We start from the raw sequence: 27,713 nt of genomic DNA on the forward strand, positions 1-27,713 counted from the left end.
ATCCGTTGTGAGAATGGTTTCATGACCTAAAGAGTTATTTTTTCTTGATTTTTTCATCTTTACTTATTCAAAATGCCACACCATGAAACAATCCCAAATGCCCAAACCAAGCCAACCACTTTTCCAAAACATCAAACCCAAATATAATCCAAAATGCCCACTTAGAAAACTCTATCAAGACCACCAAACCTAAAACTTATGATACCTTCTATCAGATACGGACCTATAGTAGGGCAGAGGGGGGCCATTCCCCCCCCCCCCCCCCCCCCCCCCCCAACCAAAAAAAAAAAAAAAACTAGTATATACATATAAGTTGAAATTTTAAATTTTGGGCCTAGCCACCAAATGCAAGCCCAGCCACCTAAACTGAAGCCCAAGCACCATCAAAACAACCTAGCACCACGAAAACAACACAACCCACAACGATTCAAACAAGCTCCTGCCACCGAAACTGATCAACAACCCACACAGATTCAGTTTTGGTGGCTAGGGCTTGCATTTGAACCTGTAGAGGTGGTGTTGGATAGAGAAAGGGGATGGAGAGGTAGAGAAAAGATAGATTTATAATATTTTATGGTATAGTTACATCATTTTATTGTGTTGTATGGAAAAATAAAAACTGGGATGTTGAGTGTATTATAAAGTGGGATGGTATAATAGATAAATTAATTTTTTAGGTTGTAAAATAGCAACTTTTATACAACCCTGGATGCCAATGCTCTTAAAGCCACAAGCTTCCATGTCCTTCTCTATATTTATATTATATTTGGGGTTTTTTCTTTTTTGGTTTTCTAGATGTAGACACAATCAAGCAATACCATCATTGCAAATCCAAGCAAGCACTTTGTTGGTAATTTATAAATGGGTAAATTATAAATTACACCCATAAAGTTTGAGGATGTTTGGATTTTACACTCCGAAGTTTCAGAAATTGGATAAATAAGTAATATTTTATTACAAAGAAATTGCTTATTATATATATAATAGAATAAGGAAATAAAAGTAAATTTATATAAAATACTTCTTTTATCCTCTCACTTTTCTCTCCAAAAAAAAAAAAAAAAAGGTTTTTCATCTCTCTACTTTTCTATCCCTTCAACCAAACACACATGAGGGAAAACTCAATTTTTTATATTCTCCCATTTTTTTGTCTCCCCAACCAAATAGACTCTTAAGAAAAAAAAAGTGTGTGTATATATATATATATATATATATATATATAAAGAGGTATATTTTTTACAATTTTATATTTTAGCCCCCTCTTTCAAAACTCTTGAGCCCCCTCCCCTACAATTTTACATTGATTTCATTGTAATACCATTTGCATCAATTGTAAAATAACATAAGACCCAAAATTTGTCCAAAAGAAATTGATTTTCTTTGGTTAAATCAGGGTTAAAGATTAAGGGAAAGATTAAGGGACAATGAAGTAGACAGTCTCTCTCTTTTATATAAGAAAGGTTCATAGTCACACTTAGACCTAAGGAGCAAGAACAACACATCAATATTTACACAGGAAGAAATTTTTCTATAAATATAATTTCATAGCATTGATGTGGTGGAGGATTCTTCTACAAGTGATCTTGGAGGAGAACATAAGAAAGGTTTTGGAGGGATCTTCAAGGCTTCTATGTTTCCTTCTATCATTTCAATCACTTTACTCATGGATGGCCTATCAGATGGATTTGTCTGTATGCACCACAAGCCCACTAAGATCATCTTCCTCACCATTTCATTTTCTGCTGTTGTCATATTACTTAGAAATCCTATATCGTTGTCCAGCTCAAGACGCTTATAAATCCAATGTGGAAAATATATTTCACTGGTCTAGCTTACTCCAACATCAATGTTATTTCTTCCTCCAGCCATCTCCAAAATCATCATTCCATAGCTATAAACATCAGATTTGTGTGAAACTCCACCAAAGTTCCTACTAAACACTTCTGGAGCTATGTACCCAATTGTTCCTCTGGTACCAGTCATTGATATGTTACTCTCATTCCTTATACAAAGTTTAGCGAGTCCAAAATCAGAGATTTTTGGGCAAAAATCTTCATCCAGAAGGATATTATGTGGTTTTATGTCAAAATGCAAGATTCTTGTGTTGCACCCACGGTGCAAGTACTCAAGCCCCCGAGCAATTCTAATTGCAATTTGGAACAATTTTTCCCATCCCAAATGCGAATTGGTTTTCTCAAGGTTGCCATCTTGTATGAACTTTTCAAGTGATCCATTGGGCATGAACTCATAGATGAGAGCTCTTTTCTGACCTTCTAGACAAAATCCTAGGAGTGTGACAATATTAACATGTGAAGTTCTACTAATGCTTGCAACCTCATTAATAAATTCTTCTCCATTTCCTTTTGATTCATTAAGGACCTTCACAGCAACAGGACGACCATCAAGCAACTTTCCTTTGTAGACGCCACCAAAACCTCCTTGACCTAGTTTATCTCTAAAAGAGTTGGTCATTTTTTTTATTTCTAAGAATTTATATCTATTTAGAGCTAGTGGTCCATACTTTCTAATGAAGGCCTCAAGATCATGCTCATTCTTTGTTTTCTTCGTCCAAAATTTTGTTGACTTAATAATTGATCTTTTACTTCTAAACCAGAAAATAATGATGCAGGTTAGTAATACTCCAACTCCTGAAGCAGCAACACCTGTAGAAAAATTCGAACATGATTCAGGTGGTGGAGGTTATGACCCCTTTATAAGTTAACAGCATAACTAAAATAAGATATAATCTAAACCCCCCGACACCCTCTTCTCAAAGCCTTCTTCCCCAAGAATGAGAAATGCAATTGTCTACACACACAAAATTGAATGAACCTTGGTGCAAAAGGACTTAATAACATTTTTAGAATGAGCAAGACCAATAATGGTTGATGAAACTGCAAAACATAATTTCTCTAGTTCTAAATGATTATTTTCTATTGTATCTTACCTCTAATCAGCTTCAATTTTTTGGTCCTGCTAGGGGGGCCTGCAGAGAAAATATAGTACTCATTACATAATGGCAAAAATATAATTTTGAAATTATACTTGAAAACTTCTTGTGTTCCTCTATGGAAATTTCTACTAGGTAAAGAAGATTTTAAAATGCTTTTTTTTTTTTTTCACATAATTGCATTACTCCATGACAGAATCCCAGCAATAACTTTAGTATTTTTCATCTTGAAATGATCATGGTATGACGACATTGGTTGACGTTTAGTACGCAAAACTTAATTTAGTCCTTCAAATTTAAAAACCAGGAATTGATTTCCGTGTCAGTTTAGCTCAAACCCTTCATGTCTGCAGTATATAGGTCGATTTTCTTCCCCAAAAATAAAGGTTACAATATGTTTTTTATGGTTTTGCAGTTATAGGGACAACCGCACTCCACAAAGTGTTCATCGTCATCACAGTAAGGTGGTACAATTGCTAAGGGAGAGGAAAGTGTGACGAGGGAAGATAGAGCAAGAAGGGCATCCATGTGTAGAAGATCATGGAGAAAAGAATAAGATAAGATGTAATACAATTCTCAGAGAGAGAGAGAGAGAGAGAGAGAGAGAGAGAGAGAGAGAGAGAGAGAGAGAGAGAGAGAGAGAGAGAGAGAGAGAGGTTGTTTACCAATAAATAAGAGTATTATTCTCATACACTCATTATTGTACATCATCTATTCACATAAACTATTTTATATTTTAAACGTGGACATCATGCTTAAAACTAAGGATATTATATTAACAGAGTGTACATTAACAAATGTGAAAAGAACAATTACCAAATAAATAAATAACCAATAGGAACAGAATAATTACTACCAAAAAAAAAAAAAAAAAGTTTTATAGCAACAAAGCTACTACAATAATCCTAAATAAATAAATAAATAAATAGTGATGGTAAATCATTATTGGATTTTCAAGTTAATTTTTGTTGCAACGGGTACTTTTAATTAAGAGTGTTACTTTAAGACCATTGTTTTCAATTATCTTTTTAAAATACCACTCAAACCAAATTAGAAATTAACTTTGTCCTTGAAGTAATATTACTTTTTCATATATCCTTAATTGACATAATTTTTGTTATACACCAATATATGTGGGTCCATTCATTTTTGTCATTCTTTGACTTGTCTATCAATTCCGACATCTCTCTGAAATAAAAATTTTAGAAACAAGATAGTTTATTGATTTTTTCATTTATTATAGACACATAAATGGTTTAAATATAATTGAAAAAAGAGAGGGAACACAGAAGAGCTAGAAATGATAAGAAAAGAATAATCTAAGACAAGTACTTTTTAGAGCATTGTTTATTTCACATTACCTCTTACACATAACTGAGCACTTTTTGAATTGAAATTGTGACTTAAAGTTAGGGTTTTAGTACAAAGTGTGTGGATACAGTTGTGTACAACAACCGAGTGTGCACTAATACTTAGCTCTCCCTTATAATTCTTTCGAATAAATATCATATGTATCAATATGAATGTTTCAATAAACATTTTTATACTCTACTTTTCTTTTTCTTTTTCTTTTTCATAGAAATTTATATCTTCCATAAATTATAGAATGTTATGCGGTTTTTTTATTATTATTTTTTTTATTGAGAGTCTAGTGAAGCATATATATATATATATATATATATGATAGATTACTCACGTTAGAAAAAAAGATTTTTAATCAGTTTTGGGTTAATTAGTTTTATATTAAACTCTTCTTTAGCATAAAAGATAGTATTTTAACTTATAACATTCAATGCATGAAGACTATTCTTTAGCATTAAATTAAGACATCAATTGATTTTTTGTATAAGCAAAAATCGAACCTAGATCAAGATATTTTTTTATGATAAATAATTTTATTAATTGACCTAATTGAAAGTTAAGACGGATTTTGTATTAAACTTTTATTTTTGAGATGAAACTGTATTAAATTCTTAATTGAATTCTTTTCAAAAAATTTTTAACCTATATAAAATAACCAGTAGGATCCACCCTTGGTAAAAAATAACCGCTATCGAGTATTGACTAGTATTTTTTTTATTTTTTATTTTTTATTTATTTTTTTTTTTTTTGTGAGATGGTGAGTATTGACTATTATTAATCTCGGTCTCCATCAGTATGAACCCTTGACCCACTCTTGGTCAAAAACTAACCACTATTGACTAATATTAGTATCAGTCTCCATTAGGCATTAGTATGGCCTCTTCCTCCACTTTTCCTTTTGCCTATGTGCATACCGCAATTATTCCCATCAACAATCAAATGAAGAAAAGGAGACTAAACAAACCGTAATACAATACAAAATAAATCTAAACTAAAAGCAGTGAACAGAATTTATAATGTGGAACCGGAACCATGCATGTCTGTCCCCATGAGAATTACAGAGAGCATACCTTTGCAGCTGTTACTATGTGTGCTTCCATCGTTGCAAAAGCACAAGAACTCCTCAGCCGTAGCGTTGTATCCACAATACCCTTCAGACCTCTCACATGGACCACAATCCTTAACACTTTCCCAATCAAGCACAAAGCCATCATTCATAGCCCAATCCTTAACTCGTTCCCAATCAAGCACAAAGCCATCATTCATAGCCCCACCAAACCCACCAGTTAAATTATCCATATTGATCTGAGTCTGTCTCACTGTCACCACCACTTTCTCCTCGCAATTCTTTGACCAATCAAAGCCCTCCGTCTCATTATTCTCCACAAAAACATAAGACCGGTAGCTACCAATATTCAAGCACTGGATGGAAGGCACAGTTGGAGCGTAGGAAGTGCAATTAAAGTAAAAACTGAGATTCAAATCCACTGAAGAATATTTCAATGGTAGCGTCTCTAGAGAAACGTTTTGACGTGCCCTTGGGCACGTTTGGTTGGTGGTGATATCAATATCCACAAGGGTTAGGGTATAGTCGGCATAATTTATATCTTTCACGTAGTACCGGTCACCGGGTAATTCAAGTACGGCCTCGCCGTCCAGGCACATAACGCCAAACCCCTTGTAGCCACAATAATATTGCTGATCAGAGGCGATTTCATTACGAACCCAAAAAGGGTAGCTGATGTTAACGTTACCGCAGAGGTGTGGCTCGCATATTGCTAACAAAGGTCTAGAATTGGTGCCTAAGGAGTTGATGAAGAAGAAGAAGGAGAGGATGAGGAGGTAGCTAAGGAATTGTGACATGGTGAAGCGTCTGAAACAATAGCTCGCGGACCGTTGTTTCCGAGATGCGGGTAAAATACTACTTTATAAAAGCCAAAATATTAATTTCTCAATCTACAGTTGGTCCACCATTCCGCCTTTACCTTTTAGACTTGATCCTTGGAATTAAATATTAACTAGTCGTTAATCCGTATGATGCACGGAAAATGTATTGAGTACAATATATAATTTAATCTTTGTTTATTTTACTACAACACCAAAATTGAATTTGTAAAATAAAATCATATAGCTAAAACATTTGTTAACAGCTATACGTTTCAGACATTTAATAAACTATATTATTATTATTATTATTATTATTATTATTATTATTATTATTATCAACTTAACAGTATTTTAATATATGATACCAACATGCTTTAAGAAAATGTCTAACACTGAAAACAATTTCGAAAACAAATTCAACTAAACAGTTTGATGAATAAATATATTACAATCTATAATATAAGCCAAGAAATAAACTTTGAAACCAATATGAACAAAATCCACGTCAAATAAAACCATTTCGATCATTAAGAATATGACTCACTAAAGTCATGAAAAACACAGGATTCATTACCAAAAAAAAAAAAAAAAGCATCTTTAGTCTTTATAGATTTTGCCTAAGTACCCAGATATGATGACACATACTCACACAAAAAGAGACATAAACACGGACAATTAAAGAAAAAATAAGAAAAACAAAAGAGACGTAAACACGGACAATTAAAGAAAAAATATAGGAAAAAAAAGTTAGGAATAGAAATATAAGATAAAGATGGGTTACCCTCAAAAAGAATAATCCATGGATATTCATTGAAATCTTCTAGATAATTTCTGATAATAGAAAAAATAAAACCCAAAAGTTATGATGTTAAAACTTCCAAAAGGCCAAAATTTTTTATAAAAAAAAAATCAGAAGATTCAAAGCTTCAAAAGTATTGAAATAAAACAATATATATATATATATATATATAAAATTACGCAATAGAGAAATACAATAGAAAGAAAGGAATCCATGATTATAGCTTTTCCACTTATGTATTGGACTCCTCTTCTTCTTCGGCCAATGCATCAAGGTTAGGGTTATTTGATTTGTTCAATAAAAATTTGAAGATTTAATTAAAAGATTCAGGCCCAGCAATTAAATAAACAAAACAACAATTGACAAACTTATAAGAAAAAGTAACAAATCTATAATTTTTATTGAACAAATCAAATAACCCTAACCTTGATGCATTGACCGAAGGAGAGGAGTCTAATACATAAGTGGAATATGTGAATTGTGAAGCATGAGCCGCCCTAAAAAAAAATCTTGAAGAAAAATAAGTTTTAAGGAGAAAATTGTGTTGCGGCAAAAATAAGTATTTGGGGCTTAGGTTTTCTACGCAAGCAATTCTTAAATATGAGAGAATAGAGGCGGTGGGAGAGTGTCCTTATTTGGCTAGAAGTCTAATTTGCATTGGAAAAGGAAAACAGTGATGAGGTGGAAAATTTAATTTAATTTAAATATTATGCTGACGTGGAAAATTGTGGGAGTTTCAAAAGTTTCGGTTTTATATATATATATAGATTACGTTAACGGGTAAAGAAAATTTCATCCAAAAATTCACACGCTCTCTTTCGCATAGATTTAGGAGCACTAGCATTAAAAAATGCTATGCTATACTATTATACCATCTCAAAAAACCACTTTATTACTTATATCATCCCATTTTACAATACCTCTCACATCCTAAAACTCTATTCTTATTAAAATATTATTCTTTAATCTTTCTTTATTATTTCTTTTTAACAAATACTTTTTTTCAGTTCCACTTTCCTAGGCTTTCCAACCGTTTTTTTTTTTTTTTCCTCAGCCTCCCTCAACCTCTAGCACCGGTTCATCTCATAGAACCACACACACAGACCCATCAACAGAGCCACACACACAAACCATCAAACCAGAGCCAACAACGGCCACCACACCCACCACCCAAGCCACCGATCAGAAACCACACCGCCGATTTGAAACCCAGCCTATTTGAAACCCACCGGAGCAAACCCATTCAAAAAACCACAATAAAAAACACCGGACCCAAGCCAAAACAACCAAAAATCACAACCACAACCAAAAACACCAGTCACAGCCAAAAACCACAACCACCACACCCACGCCGTCACCCACGACCCAAACACCGGACCCACAACCCAACCACGACCCAACCACAACCCAAACCCCGGACCCAACCACGACCCAAACCCCGGACCCAACCACGACCCACAACCCCTTTAAGCACAAAAACCACAACCAAAAACACCGGATCCACGCCAAAAACAACCAAAAACACCGGTCACAGCCAAAAACCCACTTCAGCCCACTCCGATCTCTGATCTCCGTGACCCACGCCATCACCCACTCCGATTTCCGTGACCCACAACTCACCTCAGACATACCCACCACTTCCTTTAAGCACCGGTCATAGCCAAAAAAAAAAAAAAAAAAAAAAAAAAAAAAAGCAGATGAGAAAGAGATGGATGATGTTTGGGTTTGAAACCCACCACTTCCTTTAAGCACCGGTCACAGCCAAAAAAAAAAAAAGCAAATGAGAAAGAGATGGATGATATTTGGGTTTGAAAGAGGAAAGAGCAAATGAGAAAGAGAGAATGAAGAGAGCGGAGAGAGCAGATGAGAAAGAGAGAATGAAGAGAGAGAAGATTACAGAAATTATGGGAGGAGAGAGAAATGCCGGGTTGATTAAAATATATATATATTTTTTTTTACAATTGTACTACAGTACAATTCTAAAGATAGAATTGTACTGTAGCACTATTGTAAAATTTTTTACAATATCTATGTTTAGCATCTTTTGATGCAGTATATTTTGAGCCATAAAATACTAAAAAAGGCTTAGATATAGCATTAGCATTTTTCAATGCTTATGCATCTATCACAATACAGCGTGTTTGGAAAAATAGGTGTCCCAAAACTTTTCCATTCAATTCTGTATCACACAAAATTTCCACTCATCCATAGACTTTTCGTGTATTGACATGACAATGCACATAATTGTGGTCTTGCCGACACGACACCTTCCAGGCAAAAGCTTAATAAATACCTTCCAACACGTTGCGGAAAAGTTTCGGAGAACTGAAATGGACCTTCTTGACCTTTAATTGGAGAGCAGCTTATACAGTTTAAATTAAGTTTTCTTTTTTCGGTTTTGGAAAATTTTAAATTTGAGTTTTATTATCTTATTATAGAAACTTATTTAGGAGTATTTTAGTCAAAATTGACTCTTTACATTAAATAATATTAATTAGGATTAGTTTAAGACTATTAACAGAGCAATACAAAATCAAATTCAACAAAACCAATGAATAACAAACAAAAAAAATCTCATTACAAATTATATCAATAATTGCTAATTTTCATCACTTTTTTTTTTTTTAATGCCAGCAAATTTTCATCACTAATTGCTAATTAACATAGTTTTTAAAGTTCATCGTTACTTGAATCATTGATTTTTTTTAAAAGGAAAACGTAATTCTAATTTCATAACTAAAATCATGGATAACAAAAGAGGAGAATAGCAAGACTTATATTGCAGAAAGTGAGCAAAAGTTCGGTTGCCATCACTCATAATTAATAAATAAATAAATAAATAAAATAAAAAGTGAAAATAAAAGGGAGTGGCTCTAGTCTTCTACAACCACAACTTTTTGCTATAACTTTGATATGACTGATTTTAAGTGATTATCTATCACTTACGCATCTAATCACTATTTTTTCTTCATTACTCACACACGGTCACTTCATAGTTGTGATAAAGAAGTTGTGTAATAATTTGTGGTACTAATTTTTTTTTTCATATAAAAGTGATAATCAAAATTTGTATCTCGAAGGTGGAAGTGCTGGAGGCTGAGGCTTTGGGCTTGCGGAAGGACTTGATCGTAGCCATGGACTCCCTCAACACTTCCAAGGGGCAGATTCAAGTCTTGACGGAGCAGCTGGAAACTGAAAAACAGTCAGTGAAGCAGAAGGATGAACTCCTTGCAACAGCTGCCTAGAGGATGAAAGTTGCCGTGGTCAAGGCCGTCACAGTTTTCCAGACCACGGACGAATATAACACCATCTTGTTCCAGTGGTACTTCAAGGGATTCGAGCTGCTTCGGAGATATTTGATCAAGCATGGACCTGGAACGGACCTCGAAGACTTAGATTTTGAGGCTGTTGACAAGGAGATTGAAGAGGACGAAGCAGCTCAGACAGCAGCGCCCACTGGTGCAGAACCTTCCCGGGCAAACAAGGACGATGATGTTACCCCTCAAGCTTGGTTCTATCTCTCCTTATCGAAGTTTTTTTTTTTTTTTTTTTTTTTTTTTGGTATGTATTAAGTTTTATAGACAGTTGGTGTTTGGATGCCCCATTTGTTTTTGGGGTCCCCTTTTGCCTTTGAACAATTTAGCTTTATATAATATGTCTATTTAACAGTTTGGCTTTATATAAGTGTCTATTTATTTACCTTTGCCCTTTATGATTGCATGTGTTGCGTCAAGATCTTCTTTTGGATGTTCTTCTCTCTCCGTCAGGGACTTAGAAAAAGTTTGTTGGCATATTGAATTTATCCTCGTCCTTTTGTGCATCTTGGGGAATTTTGTCCCATGCACTTTTGGGGGTTTCGCCTTTTTGTTTAGGATGATGCCTATCCCTTCGTGGAACCTTATCGTCTTTCCTTTTTTTTTTTTTTTTTTTTTTCTCTCTGGACGACGTTCATTCATATTATCGTCTCTTTTACTCTGGACGATGTGTATCCCTTCTTAGGAACCTTATCGTCTTTCTTTGCTTAGGACGATGTACATCCATTTAAGGAATCTTATCGTCTTTCTTTGCTTAGGACGATGTACATCCATTTAAGGAATCTTATCGTCTTTCTTTGTTTGGGACAACGTATATCCATTTAAGGAATCTTATCGTATTTCTTTGTTTAGGACGACCGTTTGGATCTTTTCGGGGAGGGAAAAATTGTAGCGCATGGCTTGCTGAATAACACTTATGAAATGCTGAATAATACTTAATGAATTGAATAATACTTAATGGATTCTGAATAATCGCTTACATAAGACAGGAAGTATTAAATTGGGTTTTACAATCAGGCTATGGTTCCTTTTCGTAATACCTCTTTAGATTCGACATTCCATGGACGAGGTAGTCTCTTTCCCTCTGAGTCTTCTAGATGGTAACTTCCCTGACATGAATAGTGGACGACTCTGTAGGGCCCTTCCCAGGTCGGGCCAAGTTTGCCTTGTGCTGGGTCTTTTGTCGCGGGAGTGAATTTTCTAAGGACGAGATCTCCGATGTTGAATCTTTTCAGCTTCACTCTCCAATTGTAATACTCAGCTATCTTCTTCTGGTACTTGGTCATTCTTTGGGATGCCTAGTCTCCAACCTCGTCCAAACAGTCCAGGTTCTGCTTCAGTTGGTCGTCGTTGAATTGCTCGTCAAAGAATTCTCTCCTAAGGCTAGTGAGCCCTACTTCGACCTGGATGACTGCTTTTGTACCATACGTTAGACTGAATGGTGTTTCTCCTGTTGGTGTCCGCGCTGTCATCCTATGTGCCCACAAGACATTTGGTAACTCTTTAGGCCATGTTCCCTTTGCCCCCACTAACCGAGACTTGATAATCCTGAGCAAGGTCCAGTTTGTTACTTTCGTCTGTCCATTGGCCTGAGGGTGGCCCGGGGATGAGTACTTGTTTTTGATGCCCAAGCCCGAGCAAAATGATCTGAATTTCTGGTTGTCGAACTAACGACCGTTATCTGATATGATCGTCTTAGGTATCCCGAACCTTTAAACAATATTTTTTCATACAAAATTTTGTACCTTTGCTTCGGTGATTGTTGCCAGGGCTTCAGCTTCTACCCATTTTGTGAAGTAGTCAATCGCGACAAGTAGGAACTTCATTTGTCTCTTTCCCTGGGGTAAGGGACCCATGATGTCGATCCCCCACTGTGCGAATGGCCAAGGCGAGGAAATTGTGGTCATCTTTTCTCCAGGGACTCATTGAACATTTTCGTACATTTGGCAACTATCACACTTTTTCACGAAATCGGCTGCGTCTTGTTGCATTGTCGGCCAAAAGTAGCCTGTTCTCATGATCTTCCTGACAAGGGACTTTGCTCCCATGTGGCCTCCGCAGATTCCCCCGTGCACTTCTTCCAGGACGTATTTGGCTTCTTCCTCTTCTATACATCTCAAATATGGTTGAAAGTAACCCCTTTTGTAGAGTTTGTCGTTAAGTATCGTAAATCTGGCGGCACGTTTCTGGATCTTCTTGGCTTCTTCTGGATCTGGCGGTAGTCGTCCTTCTCGAAGGAACGACAGAATCGGGCTTGTCCATCCAGGGTTGGTGTGCACCGAGAGAGTTTGAAGTTCCTGGATGCTATGGGAGTTTTGTTCTTCCAGCCTCCAATCAAGCATTTTATCTTGGATGTCCATTGAGGCGCTTCGTGCTACCTCGTCAGCTTTAGCGTTCTGATCCCTGGGGATCTGAACGAACTCTACGTGATTAAAGGCACTTACTAGCTGGTTCGTCAATTTGAGGTATTTCTACATCCTCGTCTCTTTTGCTTCGAATTCCCCTCTCACTTGCCCTATAATGAGCTGCGAGTCGCTCTTGAGCACAGTATTTTCACCTCCGAGTGCCCGAGCTATTCTCAATCCTGTCAGCAAGGCCTCATATTCTGCCTCGTTATTGGTTACAGGGAATTTGAGCTGGACCCCGTACTTGAGAACATCTTTTTCAGGGGAAGTAATAACGATGCCTGATCCGCCTCCTTTCTGAGTGGATGACCCATCAGTGTTTACCGTCCAGAGATTTTCTATGTTCTCGGGGGTGGTGAATTCTGCTATGAAATTGGCCAACGCCTGACCTTTTATGGCTGTCCGTGGACGGTATTTTATGTCAAATTGGCTAAGCTCGATAGCTCACTGTACCATTCGTCCTACCGCTTCGGGTCGGTTCATTGCCTTTTTGATGGGTTGGTCCATCATTACGATGATGGGGTTGGCTTGAAAGTATGGACGAAGTTTTCTTGAAGCCACAATTAGGGCGAAAGTGATCTTTTCAATGCGAGGATACCGAGCCTTGGCACCCTAGAAAGCCTGGCTGACGTAGTATACAAGAAGTTGCAACCTGTCTTCTTCTCTGATCAATGCTGCGCTAACAGCCGTAATAGATACAGCTAAATACAGGAATAAGTCCTCGCCTTCTTTCAATGGACTTAAGAGCGGAGGGTTGCTAAGATAACGCTTCAACTCTTGGAATGCCGTTTCGCATTCCTCCGTCCAGGAAAACACTTTCTTCAAAGTCTTGAAGAATGGAAGGCATTTGTCTGTGGCCTTCGAGACGAACCTGTTGAGGGCTACTATTCTTCCTGTGAGGGATTGCACTTCTTTGATCGTCCTGGGTGAAGACATTTCAAGGATGGCCTTGATCTTCTCGGGGTTTGCTTCGATCCCTCTCTGTGAAACCATAAACCCGAGGAATTTTCCTGAGGAAACCCCAAAAGCACACTTGGACAAATTCAGCTTCATGCTGTACTACCTGAGTGTATTGAATGTCTCCCTGAGGTCGTCCAGATGATCCTCTTCCTCTTTGCTCTTGACGAGCATATCGTCAACGTACACCTCCACGTTTTTCCCGATTTGTTTCTCGAACATCTGGTTCACCAACCTTTGATAGGTGGCACTAGCATTCTTAAGTCCAAAAGGCATAACCCCATAACAATAGAGCCCCTAGCTGGTGATAAAAGCAGTCTTTTCTTTGTCTTCTTCAGCCATTTGTATCTGGTTGTATCCGAAGAACGCGTCCATAAACGTGAGAAGTTTGTGTCCTGCAATGGAGTCCACCAGTTGGTCGATTCTGGGTAGTGGGAACTATCTTTTGGGCAGGCTTGATTTAGATCTATGAAGTTGACACACATTCTCCACTTCCTGTTTGCTTTCTTGATCATGACAACATTGGCCAACCACTCGGGGTTGTGGACTTCCCGAATAAATTTTGCTACAAGTAACTTATTTACTTCGTCCATCACTGCCTTGTTTCGCTCGGGGGCAAAGACTCTCCTTTTCTGCTGGATGGACTTTTTTCCCGGGTCAACATTCAGGTGATGTTGGATGAGGCTTGCTGGGATTCCCGGCATATCCTCGTGGCTCCAAGCGAATATATCGAGGTTATTTTTCAGGAAGCTGACGATCCCTTCCTTTGTCCTAGGACTCATATTCGTCCCTATTTGGGTCGTCTTTGATGGACTCCCTTCAACCAACTCTATCATTTCTAGCTTCTCCACGATCTCTGGCGTTTTTCTTCGATTGTCCACGTATGGTTCTCTTTTGAGGCCAGGACGGCCTGATAGTACTCTCTTGCCAACACCTGGTCTCCTTTAATTTCTCCGATCCCCTGTTCTATTGGAAACTTCACTTTTAAGCAATATGTGGAAATAGCAGCCTTCCAGCGATTGAGCATTGGTCGTCCTATGATCACGTTGTAGGACGAGGGTGAGTCCACTACCAAGAAATTATGTTGCTTGGTTACCTGGAGGGGGTATAATCCGATTTTCACTGTCAGCGTCACTATTCCCCTGGGGTATACCTTGTCTCCACTGAAACTGACGAGGGGGGACTCAAAAGGACGGAGCCTTTTTGGGTCTAGTTTTAGTTGTCGAAAAGCGGGAAGATAGATTATATCGGCTGAGCTCCCACTGTCAACCAGGACTATTCGCGTATTGAACCCCTCGATCATGATCATAATGACGAGTGGGTCATCATGAGGTTGCTTTACACCCCTGGCGTCTTCTTCTAAGAAATACACGTCTCGGTTGGTTCGTCTTTGCTTCAAGGGAGGTATACTGTGAACATTGTTTACCTGCCTTTGGTATGACTTCCTGAGCGATTTGAATGATCCCCCCGTGGTTGGTCCCTCGGCGATGGTCTTTATCTCCCCCAGTGCACTTTGTGGACAAGGTGGGGGGCGGCCTTCGTCTTTCCTTGAACCGCCTTGCTGGCTTTTCTGGCCGTACCTGCCGGAATCTCCCCTTTTTACATACTGTTATAGTTTTCCATTACGGATGAACTCTTCAATCTGCTCCTTCAGATCCCTGCAATCCTCTGTGTAATGCCCATGGTCTTTGTAAAAACGGCAGTATTTCCTCTTGTTTCGCAAACTAGGCGCTGAATGGAGTGGTCTTGGCCACTTGAGAGACGGTTCGTCCCTTATCTCTGTTAGAATCTAGTTAACGGGTATCATCAACGGTGTGAATTTCGTTGGACGAGGGTTCTTGTCCTCCCTCCACCTATTTCCTTCGTCATTCCGTCGATCAGCCCGGTCTCTTTTTTGTCCTCGTAAATTGTCCTCCTTTTCCTTCTTCTTTTCCTTCTTCTTTTTTGCTCCGACAATGGCTGCTAGAGCTTCTTCCGCGTTCATATACTTCTGTGCTTTCAACAATGCCTCGGCCATTGTCTTGGGGGGTTCTTTGCCAAGGATGCCACGCAATCTCTGGACTTCAACCCTGCTTTGAAGGTCGTGAGGTGTACCTTGTCATCCGCCTCGTCTACTTCCAGCATTCCTTGGGTGAAACGTGTCACATAAGACCTCAATGGTTCCTTCTCCCCTTGTCTGATGGTGAGCAGGTGGTCGGCAGTCCTTTTTGGACGCTGCCCGCATATGAAATGACGAACAAAGGAACCGCTCAACTATTCGAAGTTATCAATGGACGATGTTGGCAACTTGTTGAACCACTCCTTAGCTGCCCCTTTGAAAGTAGTAGGGAAGGAGCGACACAAAATCTCATCAGGTGGTTGTTGAAGGCCTAGGGTCGTCTTGAAGGTATTCAGGTGATCTAGGGGATCTTTTAGCCCGTCGAAGGGTTCTAGCTGTGGTAGAGGGAACTTTGAGGTTACTGGACACTCCTGGACGGCCATGGTGAAAGGTGAGTCCGTCTTCCTGACTATCCTCTCCAAGCTTTGGTCCGTCTTCCCTTTGATGGCGTTTCTCAATTCGTCCATCTCTTTCCTCATCTCTCTTAGGAGATCCAAGCTTGCCTCTTCCAGAGTGTTGTTTCGTCTTTTGTTGCTGTCTTCGTCGTCACCCCTGTCTGGACGATTACCTTCCTGTAGCAACCGTTGCCTCATCTCTTGGTTTTGCCTGGTGAGTTCTTCCACAGTGGCCACTAGCAACTGGATTTGTAGGGCCAATGCAGTGGGATCTGGGTTAGCACTGGATTCAATCTGGACTTGCGAGTTAACTAGGGTAGATCACGTGTGGAATGGCAATCTCCCCACAGACGGTGCCAAACTGATGATGCTCAGATCGTCAGCCAAAGACGATCGTCCAGATTGATGTCGTCCTCAATCAACCCGATCTCGAAGAATGAGTGAAGGGAAGAATGGATGTAAGTCGCCGACGTGGTGCCTACCAAAAAGCCTCCGATGCCAAAGTCAGAAAGATTGACAAAAGAGAAGCTGTGAAAATAATATGTTAGAGTTTTTGAATTACCTCCTCCCCTTTTGGAGTTATGTATTTATATGCATGCACTCGCAAGTGGTTTCTTCTAGCCGTTGGTGGAGCCTTGATGGAGACTTTATTCTTCCCTGGTAACGCCCCTACGGGCTGTTAATGATGAGCTGCCCCTCCCAACGGTCTGGAAGCTGATTAATGTTTTATAACGGTTCCTTGAGGAGTGGAGGTGGATTCACTCGTCCTTGAACGATGGCCATTGCTTCCAGGACGAGCTTGGATAGGTCGTCCGTCCCTAGTCGTGAACGGATGGACGTTGATGATATGATTGAGCCTATCAGCAATATTGCTAAGAGGAAGGAGAGTGCTAAGAGGAAGGAGAGGGTGATGAGGGAAGAGAGAGCTAGATGATGGGCTTCCATGTGTGATGTGTAGGAGAGACCACAGAGAAAAGAATAAGATGAGATGTAAAGTCTTTTTTCTTTTTTCTTTTTTTTGATGAGATGTAAAGTTAATAACGCAGTACAACGTTGAACAAAGACTGGTAAGTCCTAAAGAGATTCCAAGTCCTCTTCCTCAAATTGAATTTTAAATGGGAGGCACAATTTTCCATTGACTTTGTCACACCATTACTGCTTTTCTCATTCCCCGAAATTTGCGGAGTTCACCCAGTTATCAAAACTAGGATGACCCCACCTTTTTATGAGTTTATCCAACAAATTGGCCTTTTTAGAGCATCTCCATCCGGTTTTACCATCCTATCTTATTTCACCATCTTAAAAAGTTACTTTATCAATTATATCATACCATTTTACAATAGCCTCAACATCCCAAATCTCTATTATTTTACCATTTTATTAAAATTTTATTTTTTAATCTTTCTTTATTATTTCTCTTTTTCTCTTCCTTTTCCTCTCTTTCTCCCTCAACCTCTAGCACCGGCCTCAATTTCTAGCAAACCCATACCTAGCAAAATCAAAAGAAGCAAATCACAACAAAAAATCACTCAATTCAACAGAAACTTAACCAACCATGCATCAAAAAATCACCCACAGCCACGTCGACTCACCGCCACAACAACTACCAAACAGCCATTGACCCAATCTTTAAGCCGCCACCGTCGCTGATGATGCCAAAATTGTCAATTAGGTCACTCGTCCAATCCGAAGCATTAGACAATCTTGTAAGACCTACAAGATGAAAGAGAGATAGATCGAAGATACCACCGGGTTATGCCCGGTGGGGGAGCCTCAGATGCTTAAGTTAGTATCGGCCCATATATTATGTATATTGGTAGTGTTTTGTAGTATTTTGTACTAGTTTTTGACATACCTTAGCTAGTGAGACAAATTGTCCCTTTTATAGGTGACTTAGGTAGTTGTTGTACATAAATTAGGGTGATTATTACCTTGATTGTAACGTTCTTTGTCTTGATGAGAGTTTAAGACCTTTGATGGTCATTATTGAATGTGTTGAGTGGTTATCTTTGATGGCCTACTAATGATGCAAGGTCGTCCATATTAATGGACGATCTTAATGATTTTTCTGGACTCATCAGTTGCCCTCCATTCCCAAATCTGATTTTGCTTTATGCTGGTCAGGCTTAGGGAATATTCTTGACTTGTTTAGATTCAGGCTTCTTTATCTTCAACTACCTTCTTCTTCTTCAAGAATGGTAGTATTTTTGTGATGACTTCTTAGTATCTACCTTTTGAAGGTCTTTTTGGACGTTCGAGGGATCCTAACTTGATCTTGAAAGTGAGCTAATTTCTTTTGAAGATCATTTTTTATCACTGCTGAAGAGCAGGCTAATTTCTTTTGATGACCATTTTTTATCATTGCTAAAGAGCGAGGTGATTTCTTTGGATGACCATCTTTGATCACTTCGATGCTTCTTCTTTTATTCATTTTCTAGTTGTCACATTTGATATTCTTGATTTGTGTGTGACTTACGCTTGTGTAAGAATCCTTGTCTGCTTACACTCACCTAAAGGTATTTAGTCACTTAGCCACTTTTAGGTGACTTACATCTAGTTCTGGAGCTTCATCATTTAGACTTCGTCAGCGATTTACATCGTTCTAGCAAAATCTTGTCCATTTTTTTGGTGACTTACATCCATTTAAGGGATCTTGTCACTTAGACTTCGTCAGTGATTTACATCCTTCCTAATGAAATCTTATCACTTAGCCAGTTTTTAGTGACTTACATCCATTTAAGGAATCTTTTCACTTGGGTTTCGTTAGTGATTTAAATCCATCCTGGCAGAATCTTATCACTTAGCAATTTTTTTGGTGACTTACATCCATTTAAGGAATCTTGTCACTTGGGCTTCGTCAGTAATTTACATCCGTCTTGGCGGAATCTAATCACTTAATTAATCTTGTCACTTGTTGCTGGAAAGATTCCTTGACACTATATCGTTTTAGACCTTTTTGAGGCCATATTGATATCTGCATTAATTAGCGCATGCACTTGCCAAGACTTCGTTAAACAAGAATTTTAGAACAATTCATATATAAATAATAAGTTACCAATAGCCTAGGTGGACCTTTTTCTTATTTCCTTGTAATCCTAGAGTTTTACCTCTTTTGTGATCTGTCTAGTAATGCATACAATTTTGCATGAAACCTTACTAGGTGTAATTTTTATAGACAAATATAAAAGAGACAGAGATAAATGCGTTACCTTAAATGACGATATTATTTTGTCATATAGCTTGATCTTTTTATTGCTAGGATGTTCTTGACAAGCTCTTCCCTTTTTAAGATGATGAGCTCTTCTCTTTTCAAGATTTTTTTAAGCTCAACATGATACTTCATGTTTAAGGCCTAGATCTCTTTTGCATCAATTTTTTTGAAGGCGTAAAAACTAGGCCACGTTTTTGCCCCTATTCAAATGTGAAAAGTACAATTCTCGTTTGTTGACGACTAGAGGAATGGTCTATCATGATTGGAACCTCTTTTTTTTTTTTTTTTTTTTTTTTTTTTTTTGGCGTGCTTTGATGACTATGGTCATTGCCGTTTGTAATAGCAATTTCCTCTTCCTTCTTCTTTAATTGTATGCTTAAGTCACTTCAATAGTGCTAGCTACATGACAATGTACAAATGTGCAATTGCATGCTATACAAGACGAAGTGTATTCTATATGAATCATAGATCATAGAAAAGTATACAAATTGAAGCTATTTGATTATATGCTTCTTTAAACTGGTCTTTGTTAGGTGCTTGCACCATATATGATTTTTAAAGCAATTTAAGAAGATTTTGGTGAGTTGATGGAGATAGTGGAAATTCATTGAGAATTAAATTCATGAGTATATTGTGAACATGATCATCTAGCATTTTAAGTTTAGTAAACTTAATAGAACTTCTCAGATTCATGACAATGAAACATATGCTACTAATAATATAGTCATATTGGTCGTGATAATTGTAACAATTTTATTGCAATATTTTCAACATGTTCCATATATGCATATTTGTAATGATCATGCAAGCTTGATATGCACTTAATTCTAATAAGATAATATTTGGCATGGCTAATTAAAGAGAAAGAAATAAATGAGTTACCTCAACAAGAGACCTTAAATCACGATACTATTGTGTATGTACCTTGATCTTTTCATTGTTGTAGTCTTTTTGACAAGCTCTCCCTCTTTGAGGATCTCTTTTGTCAAGCTTAACATGCTATTTCATGTTTGAGGTTTAGATCTCTTTTGCTTCATTCTTTTGAATGTACAAGTATTAGGACACTTTGTTCATTCAAGGTTATATTTCCTTCCTTTAGGGACGAAGGTTATGCCATGAGCTTCTATTATTACATGCCTAATTGGTTACGCATATACTACAATTTAAAGAGAGTACTTATGCTTGACATGTGATTTATTATCATACTTTCACATTCAATAAATATTTAAGCTAATGTTTTAACATCATGCCTCATATATACCATTGTGTGAGCCATTATGTAATAGACATATAGTAGTGTCAACAATTATAGACATATAGCAGTGCCATTATGAAAGAAATATTCGTGATGCTATGGAAAGAGTCTAGGCCTTTCCATGATTTTTGGCCTTGGTACAAAATTACCTTATAATAGTGTCAACAATTATATATAGATAGAGATGTGGTGGTACGATGCTATCATGTCACATACCTCTAATCTTCTTTATAGCAAGCTCTTCTTGATGAGTCCTCATCCTTAATCCTGTGGACTTGACAGTATATGTACAATCGAGATAGTCTAGTTGCTCTAGTCTAGTGTTTGTACTACGTACTCTCTTTTGTGCAAAGTGTTAGACTAGGAGCAACAATATCAATAAAGAAATTCACAATTAATTAAAAAAATTTCTAACTTAAGGGCGATATATGTTGATGCATCTATGACATAACATAATATCCATTAGACTGTTTACTTAACACAAATATGTTTTGGAATTCCTTCTCAAAATTAATGTAGCCAATATCATTTAGAAAGGTTTGGAATAGTGGGTCACGATTATTATTTGTGAATTCATAATCAATCATATGCTCATAGGATTTCTCCTAAAAGGGATCTATTTTTTGACGAACTATAATCTATGAGATATATATCAAAAGAAAACGATGTTTTGCACATGTAATTAATTAGTTGCGCACAAGCGTATGCAAAATTCAGAGAAATAATTTGGCATACGATGTTTTAATTTTAAAGGGAGTAAGAAGGATCTCAAGCCCAATAATTATATCTGGCTCCATGCTTTTAGATACCCAAAATTGGGATCTTGAAACTTGGAATGTCAATGAGCAACATTTCTTATTTTTAAGCCTATAAGGCAAATATAAAATTTGCAATTTTGCTTGAAACTTACTTTTCAAGTTTTTTTTTTTTTTTTTTTTGATGGAATAATAAAAGAGACTATCTTAAAATTATTTAAGATTGACGATCAAAAATAGTTGTCATGTTATTTAGAGTAAATGTCACATGCATATGTATGCTTATAATTCAATATGTTGCCCTATTTATAAAAAGAAAACCGAATAATCTCCTGTTTTAATTCTTGGATTTGGGGTTTTTAAACTTGGAAGTGAAATAAGAATAGCCCCTCCTCTTTACGCTCCGTTTGTTTCGATAGAAAACCTTGTGTAGAGAAAGTTTTCCTTGTTTTCCAGTATTTGGTAGCATAAAAAAAGATGTGTCAAAGGAAAACTATCTTTGGTCAATATAAAAAGTATGGTTTATTTTTAGAGGTTGTTTTCCATTAAATTTTTTTGGAAAACAGCTTTATCTTATAGCAAGCTAAATAAGAGAATTTAGGAGGTTGTTTTTCAACTTATTTAAAACTGCAACCAAACATTGGAAAATGAGATAGTTTTATAGAAAATGCTTCTTGGAAAATGACTCATTTTCTAGAAAAACATCATTGTTGAAATAAATAGAGCGTTAATATCTGAAGCTATAATCTTGTATGGTAATAAATTTTTGCTTCATTTTTCTCTAACGACTAAAAATTGAGATTTATTATTTTGGGCAAAGCAATAATACTGGATTAGTGGATTTCGTCTTTCCTATTTTAGCAAGACATATTGGGAAAGAAGAGCGGTGATAAAGCATCTCTCCGGTTACTATGAGAAGAGGGCAAGCAAATTGCAGGCACGGAGCAGGGATGAAAGTGGCTCTCATAATGTGGGACTCATTCAATCAGGCACTACAACTCCGGCGGACACAGAACCAACAGTGGCGGAGAAAGGGGAGGAGGAAAATCAGACCATGGAGGCAGTTATAGAAGTAATTGTGCAACGAAGTTTGAGGGAGGAGACAGAAACGTTTGGGGCCATAAATGATAATCACTCAATGCCGAAAAATAAGGAAGTGATTATGACTAACGTAAGGTGCAATGATTTTGATTTCCTTTCCAAAAAGGATGAATTTGATATGGTCTTTAACCACTCCAACTTAGCTAATTGATACGGAATTAATGGGGGCAATATTAGTGGGGAATAGCAATGAAGTGTCCAACTTAAATGCTAATTCCATTAAGGCAATAGAATTGGAATGCAACCAAACTTCTATGATACCAACCCTAGCCGCCTCCATGCAAAATCTTCACATATTTAACATCCAAAATTACGATATATAATTTTGGTAAGATGGTAGATTTTTGGCTTCATTTTTCTTCAATACTTAAAATTAGTATCTTTCAATTTGGTAGAATAACGAAAGTTAAGAGCCCTTACCTTACATGGTCCTTATACTTAAATACTGTAGCACTGCAAATTCGTAACCTCAAACGACAATCTTAACATAAGCATTATTATAAAATAAGGTGCATGAGAGGTAGGTGTTGGGTGTATTAACTGATGGGCCACTAGGTAGATATAAGCATCATAGAAACTCATTTACCATGTAAAGAAGATATCATAGTTTGTAACCAAAGTAATATCTCTTTTTTATTTTTTATTTTTTAATATTTACTTTATATTAGTCAAAGGCTGGTTAATGATTCATTTCAAATGACATAAGAAACAATAACTTGAAATTGGTGAATATGATAAGCATGAAAGGCATATGGTGATATGTTGTGCTAGTGGATAACAAAAGGCTTGGCCATGTGGGTCATCCACCATCTTATTATCACTTTAGCCTCATGAGTATGAGACATGGGCTTAAGGATTGCCCCATCTTCTGATGGATGGCCTAGACTAGCTAACATAAGCAATTGAGTTATTAAATAACATACCTGGCACCAAGTGAGTCTGAAGAAAACCACGAAAATTTATCCCTTTTGCGTCCTCTCTTGTCTAGCCCCCTCCTTTACCATTTTGACACTCATAGTGACGTGACATGTCCACAAGGTATGATTGAAGAAAATTTCAACTTAGATTGGGGGCAGCACGGAGAAGTGGGGCTCAAGGAGCCCGTTGTTGTTGTTATAGACGATGAGCGAGATTTGTTTTTTTTTTTTTTTTGGAGTGTCTGCGGTAGTGAGGCTTGTCTCAATTCGGCCAAAGATTTTTGAGGATAGCTGGTGGTTCTGTTGCGATGGCCATGAACATGTCTATGGATCAATTAATTGAGATCGTTCATTGGAGTGGCTGTGGTCACTTTTTTGTCTATTGATATGTGGATATGCATTCTTTGTCGATGGTTTTGGGATGAGCTTAGCATTTTCAGTATCTGTGGTCCTAGATTGAGTAGAGTAACCCTTTTGTCTTAGGAAGAGCTAAATGGCTAGTCTCTTCCCACAGACGGCGCCAAACTGATGATGCCAAAATCGTCAGTTAGGTCACTCGTCCAATCCGAAGCATTAGACGATCTTGTAAGACCTGCAAGATGAAAGAGAGATAGATCAAAGAGACCACCGGGTTGTGCCCGGTGGGGGAGCCTCCGATGCTTAAGTTCGTATTGGCCCATATATTATGTATATAGGTAGTGTTTTGTAGTATTTTGTACTAGTTTTTGACATACCTTAGCTAGTGAGACAAATTGTCCCTTTTATAGGTGACTTAGGTAGCTGTTGTACATAAATTAGGGTGATTATTACCTTGATTGTAACGTTCTTTGTCTTGATGAGAGTTTAAGACCTTTGATGGTCATTATTGAATGTGTTGAGTGGTTATCTTTGATGGCCTACTAATGATGCAAGGTCGTCCATATTAATGGACGACCTTAATGATTTTTCTGGACTCATCAGTCGCCATCCCCTACTTTTGTTGTAGCCATCTCTATTCATCCCAAACCCATCTGTTCTCACCAGCAACCATAAAAATTCAAAGATAAAAAACCCAGCCACCCATGGTCTTTGACGGCCTGGACTTTGAGCCCATGCTTCTTAGCCATCTGAAGCAACTTAGCATACCTACCCCAATTTTACGATCCAGCTGCCATTGATCACTGACCCCCACACCGCCACCATCGAGACCATGGGTAATGGGTTTTGGGTTTGAAGAAAATGGTTTCTGTGTTGGTGGTGGCCACTGTTACCCATCATTGGAGAGAGAGAAGCTTCTAACTTATCGGTGAGAGAGGGGCATCAGAGAGAGTCTTGGGTCTAAACTAGGCATGGAGCAGATGAGAAAGAGAGAAGGAAGAGAGAGAAAAGAAGAGAAGAAGTGAGAGAGGAGAGAGAAATTCTTGGGTTAAAAAGGACCTCAAGCATTAAAATTTATTATTTTTTTTTTATCCCATTCAGCTACAGTACCATCTTACATTTAAAATGGTACTGTAGCTATATCTCAAAAAAATTTGGCCTTTACCAATTTGGCCTTCCCGTTGCTGAGCAGTTTTTGGGCCTGAATGCCAAATGTACTTTACATTTGGCATATAGCAAGCTGACTGCTGATGCTCTTATAAGTCAGAGATGACAAATTGGATGCAACCATCTTTTAAGGAAAAAATCAATTGAAATTAAGTGTACGTTTGAGTTAGAATAAAAAATTAAAATTATTTCACTATTAAGTTATTTTTATTATTATTCATGGCCTCACATCATTTTTTGGTATTATTCATGATCTCACTGTACTATTTTAACTAACTTTTACCTTTATTTACAATACTTTCATCAATAATTTTTCAGTTTCAACAAAATATGCGGTATTCAAACATGTGCATTTGGCATAAATTATTTTTGCCAACTTGTTTTACTATTCAGCTTATTTTTGCTACTATACATGAGTCTCACTTCACTTTTTGATACTATTTATGGATCTTACTGTACTATTTCAGCTAACTTTACTTTTATCTACAATACTTTCAGTAAAAAGTTTTCAGTTTCAGCAAAATAAGCTAATCTAAATGGACATAAAAGTCATGATTTAAGCTTTGTGATAAAAAAGTAGAGCCCAATAACTTTTAGTAAAACAGCTCCAACGGCCCGGAGCCACTTAAGAGCCCAAGTTCATTTTATTGGCATTTTCACTTACAAAGCTCTGACCTTGGTTGAACTATTTTGAAGGTCTGCTGGCTGCTGCTCACCTCCACTAACACCGTCCCACCATTGAAATTTATGTCAGAATTATTATGTCATTTCATCTTTGCTAAATGCTCATCACTAATTGATAATTACCATTTTTCTTTAGACTTTTGGTTACTTTAATCATTGATATATTCGGCTTTCATGTACTAACAGAATAACAAATAACAATGGTTCAATTTTTTTGAAGTAACCTTCAAAAAATGTATAATAATCTGCACACTCAACTTGTTTACTTGAGTAGAACAAGAAGGTTTTTGGAAGGGTTGAATGTGAGATTAAATTGAAACATGCTCAACTTCAGAATATTCAAAATTCAATTAATTCAGTGGAGGATGTGAGGAAGGAGAAAGCAACCAGGAAAGAATCGGAAGTGTTGCTTCATAGGGAAGAGTTACTGTGGGCACAGAAAGCTACAAGTGATTGGACCTTATTGGGTGATAGAAATACTAGGATTTTCCAAACAGTGGTCAAGCAAAGAAGAGCTAGGAGCAGAATCCTACACTTTTTTTTTTTTGAGAAACAGCACTATCATTAAATTAGGAAATACCAGCTAAGTCAGCCTGGTAAGAAGGCATTACATCAGGTGGAACATCTTCCATCCAAATTACACAACTTGTACAATTAAAAGCTAATTTTGCCAAATCATGTGCTACTGTGTTGCCCTCTCTCTTAGTGTGAGAGTAGGACAATTTTGTGAAGCCCGAAGAAAAGACTACAGAGTCTTGTAACAACAACCCAAACGATGCTAGACCAAAATTCTTAAGCTTCAGGGCCGACATCACCATTAGAGAATCACCCTCCAAGACTGCATCTATGACGTCCAAATCTCTAGCGAACTCAAGGGCTTTGGACGCAGCCAATGCTTCGATCTCCTTTGGCCGGAGTTGCTGTGGGATCCGAGCTGCCATGGAGGCCAAAACAAGTCCCTTTCCGTCGCAGATCACTACTCCCAGTCCGGAGCATTTTTCCTCGGCAAAGATGGCGCCATCAAAGTTGATTTTGAGCGTTCCTTGGTCTGGAGGTTTCCATCTTACTCTTCTCAACAGTCTACTGGGTATTGGTGCCTCTTTCAGTGCATGAAACTCACCGAAACAGTCATGAGCCCACTGGGAAATTTAGTGTAAGGGACGATGGGCTTGTTGAGTCCGAACCTGGTTCCTTTGGTGCCAAATGGACCAGATAATGAAGGCAAACAGACCTGGTTTCCTTTGATGATCAAAGACCCAAGCCAAGAGCTCACTAATGCTTACAAAGCTCTGTTGATTCCAAAAATTCCACAAACTATTTACTCCCCATACCCCGTCCAATTTTTTGCAACTCCACACTGCATGCAACATGTCTTTAGATTCTTCCTTGCATCGGTCACAGCATTGTTCTATAATAACCGTCCGTCTATATAGATTGCACTTAGTAGGGAGAGAGTTACGGTAGCTCTCCAGATGAGATTTTTTATTTTTTATTTGGACAGTCAAGGGCCCAAACCTTCTTCCATAACCCTTCCTCATGCTCTTGGTGCACAGACACTTGAAATCCGACTTCATCTTCCTTCAAGAAGAGGTAGCCCATTTTGCAACTATACCTCCCATCATGCTCCCACGGCCAGTATAGAGAGTCTTCAGTGTCTTCTCTAGCCAGCGGGATGTTCTTTATTTCCTCAGCTTCTTGTGGAGCAAAAATTCCATCTATCATAGCAACATTCGAAGTTCTTGTTTCCTCATTAATTAAGCAATCCACTGTGGCTTCTTCCATTGTTTCCACCATTGGAGAGAGGATCTTGGTTGGATGTTTTCGGGGCAGCCAATGGTGTTGCCAGATTTTTATGGACTTTCCATTCCCCACCCTCCAACAAGCACCGTCAAGGATAACATCACGACCGTAAAGAATACTCTTCCAAGCATAGGATCCCGAACTTGTTTCCTTAGCTTCTAAGAGAGAAGTGTTAGGTAAGAACTTGGCCTTGAAAACTTTGTAGAAGAGGGTTTCCTTGTTGTGCAAAAGCCGCCACACTTGTTTCGCCAAAAGGGCGTCATTAAAATGAGCCAAGTCGCGAAAACCCATTCCACCCA

At 37.7% G+C, this 27,713-nt stretch overlaps 1 protein-coding gene across 1 annotated transcript; it reads right to left on the bottom strand.

Annotated features, from left to right (window-relative positions):
- Window positions 1–1,420: 1,420 nt before the first annotated feature.
- Window positions 1,421–6,229, bottom strand: LOC126702079 (LEAF RUST 10 DISEASE-RESISTANCE LOCUS RECEPTOR-LIKE PROTEIN KINASE-like 2.5). The gene is made up of 3 exons (XM_050400693.1): window positions 5,383–6,229; window positions 2,948–2,986; window positions 1,421–2,663 (listed from the first exon to the last, which is right to left on the bottom strand). The coding sequence occupies exons 1-3, from the start codon at window positions 6,173–6,175 to the stop codon at window positions 1,828–1,830; spliced, it is 1,668 nt and encodes a 555-aa protein (XP_050256650.1). The 5' UTR covers window positions 6,176–6,229; the 3' UTR covers window positions 1,421–1,827.
- Between the last annotated feature and the right edge of the window lie 21,484 nt (window positions 6,230–27,713).

The sequence above is a fragment of the Quercus robur genome, chromosome 10, assembly GCF_932294415.1.
Source record: "Quercus robur chromosome 10, dhQueRobu3.1, whole genome shotgun sequence".
Lineage (NCBI taxonomy): Eukaryota > Viridiplantae > Streptophyta > Magnoliopsida > Fagales > Fagaceae > Quercus > Quercus robur.

What these genes read in the sequence shown, in the direction of transcription:
- LOC126702079 (XM_050400693.1), bottom strand. Translation starts at nt 6,175, where the DNA reads ATGTCACAATTCCTTAGCTACCTCCTCATCCTCTCCTTCTTCTTCTTC. An exon ending in ACATAGTAACAGCTGCAAAG is followed by an intron (nt 2,987 to 5,382) that starts GTATGCTCTCTG and finishes TTTTCTCTGCAG; the next exon opens with GCCCCCCTAGCAGGACCAAA. An exon ending in AAAATTGAAGCTGATTAGAG is followed by an intron (nt 2,664 to 2,947) that starts GTAAGATACAAT and finishes ATTTTTCTACAG; the next exon opens with GTGTTGCTGCTTCAGGAGTT.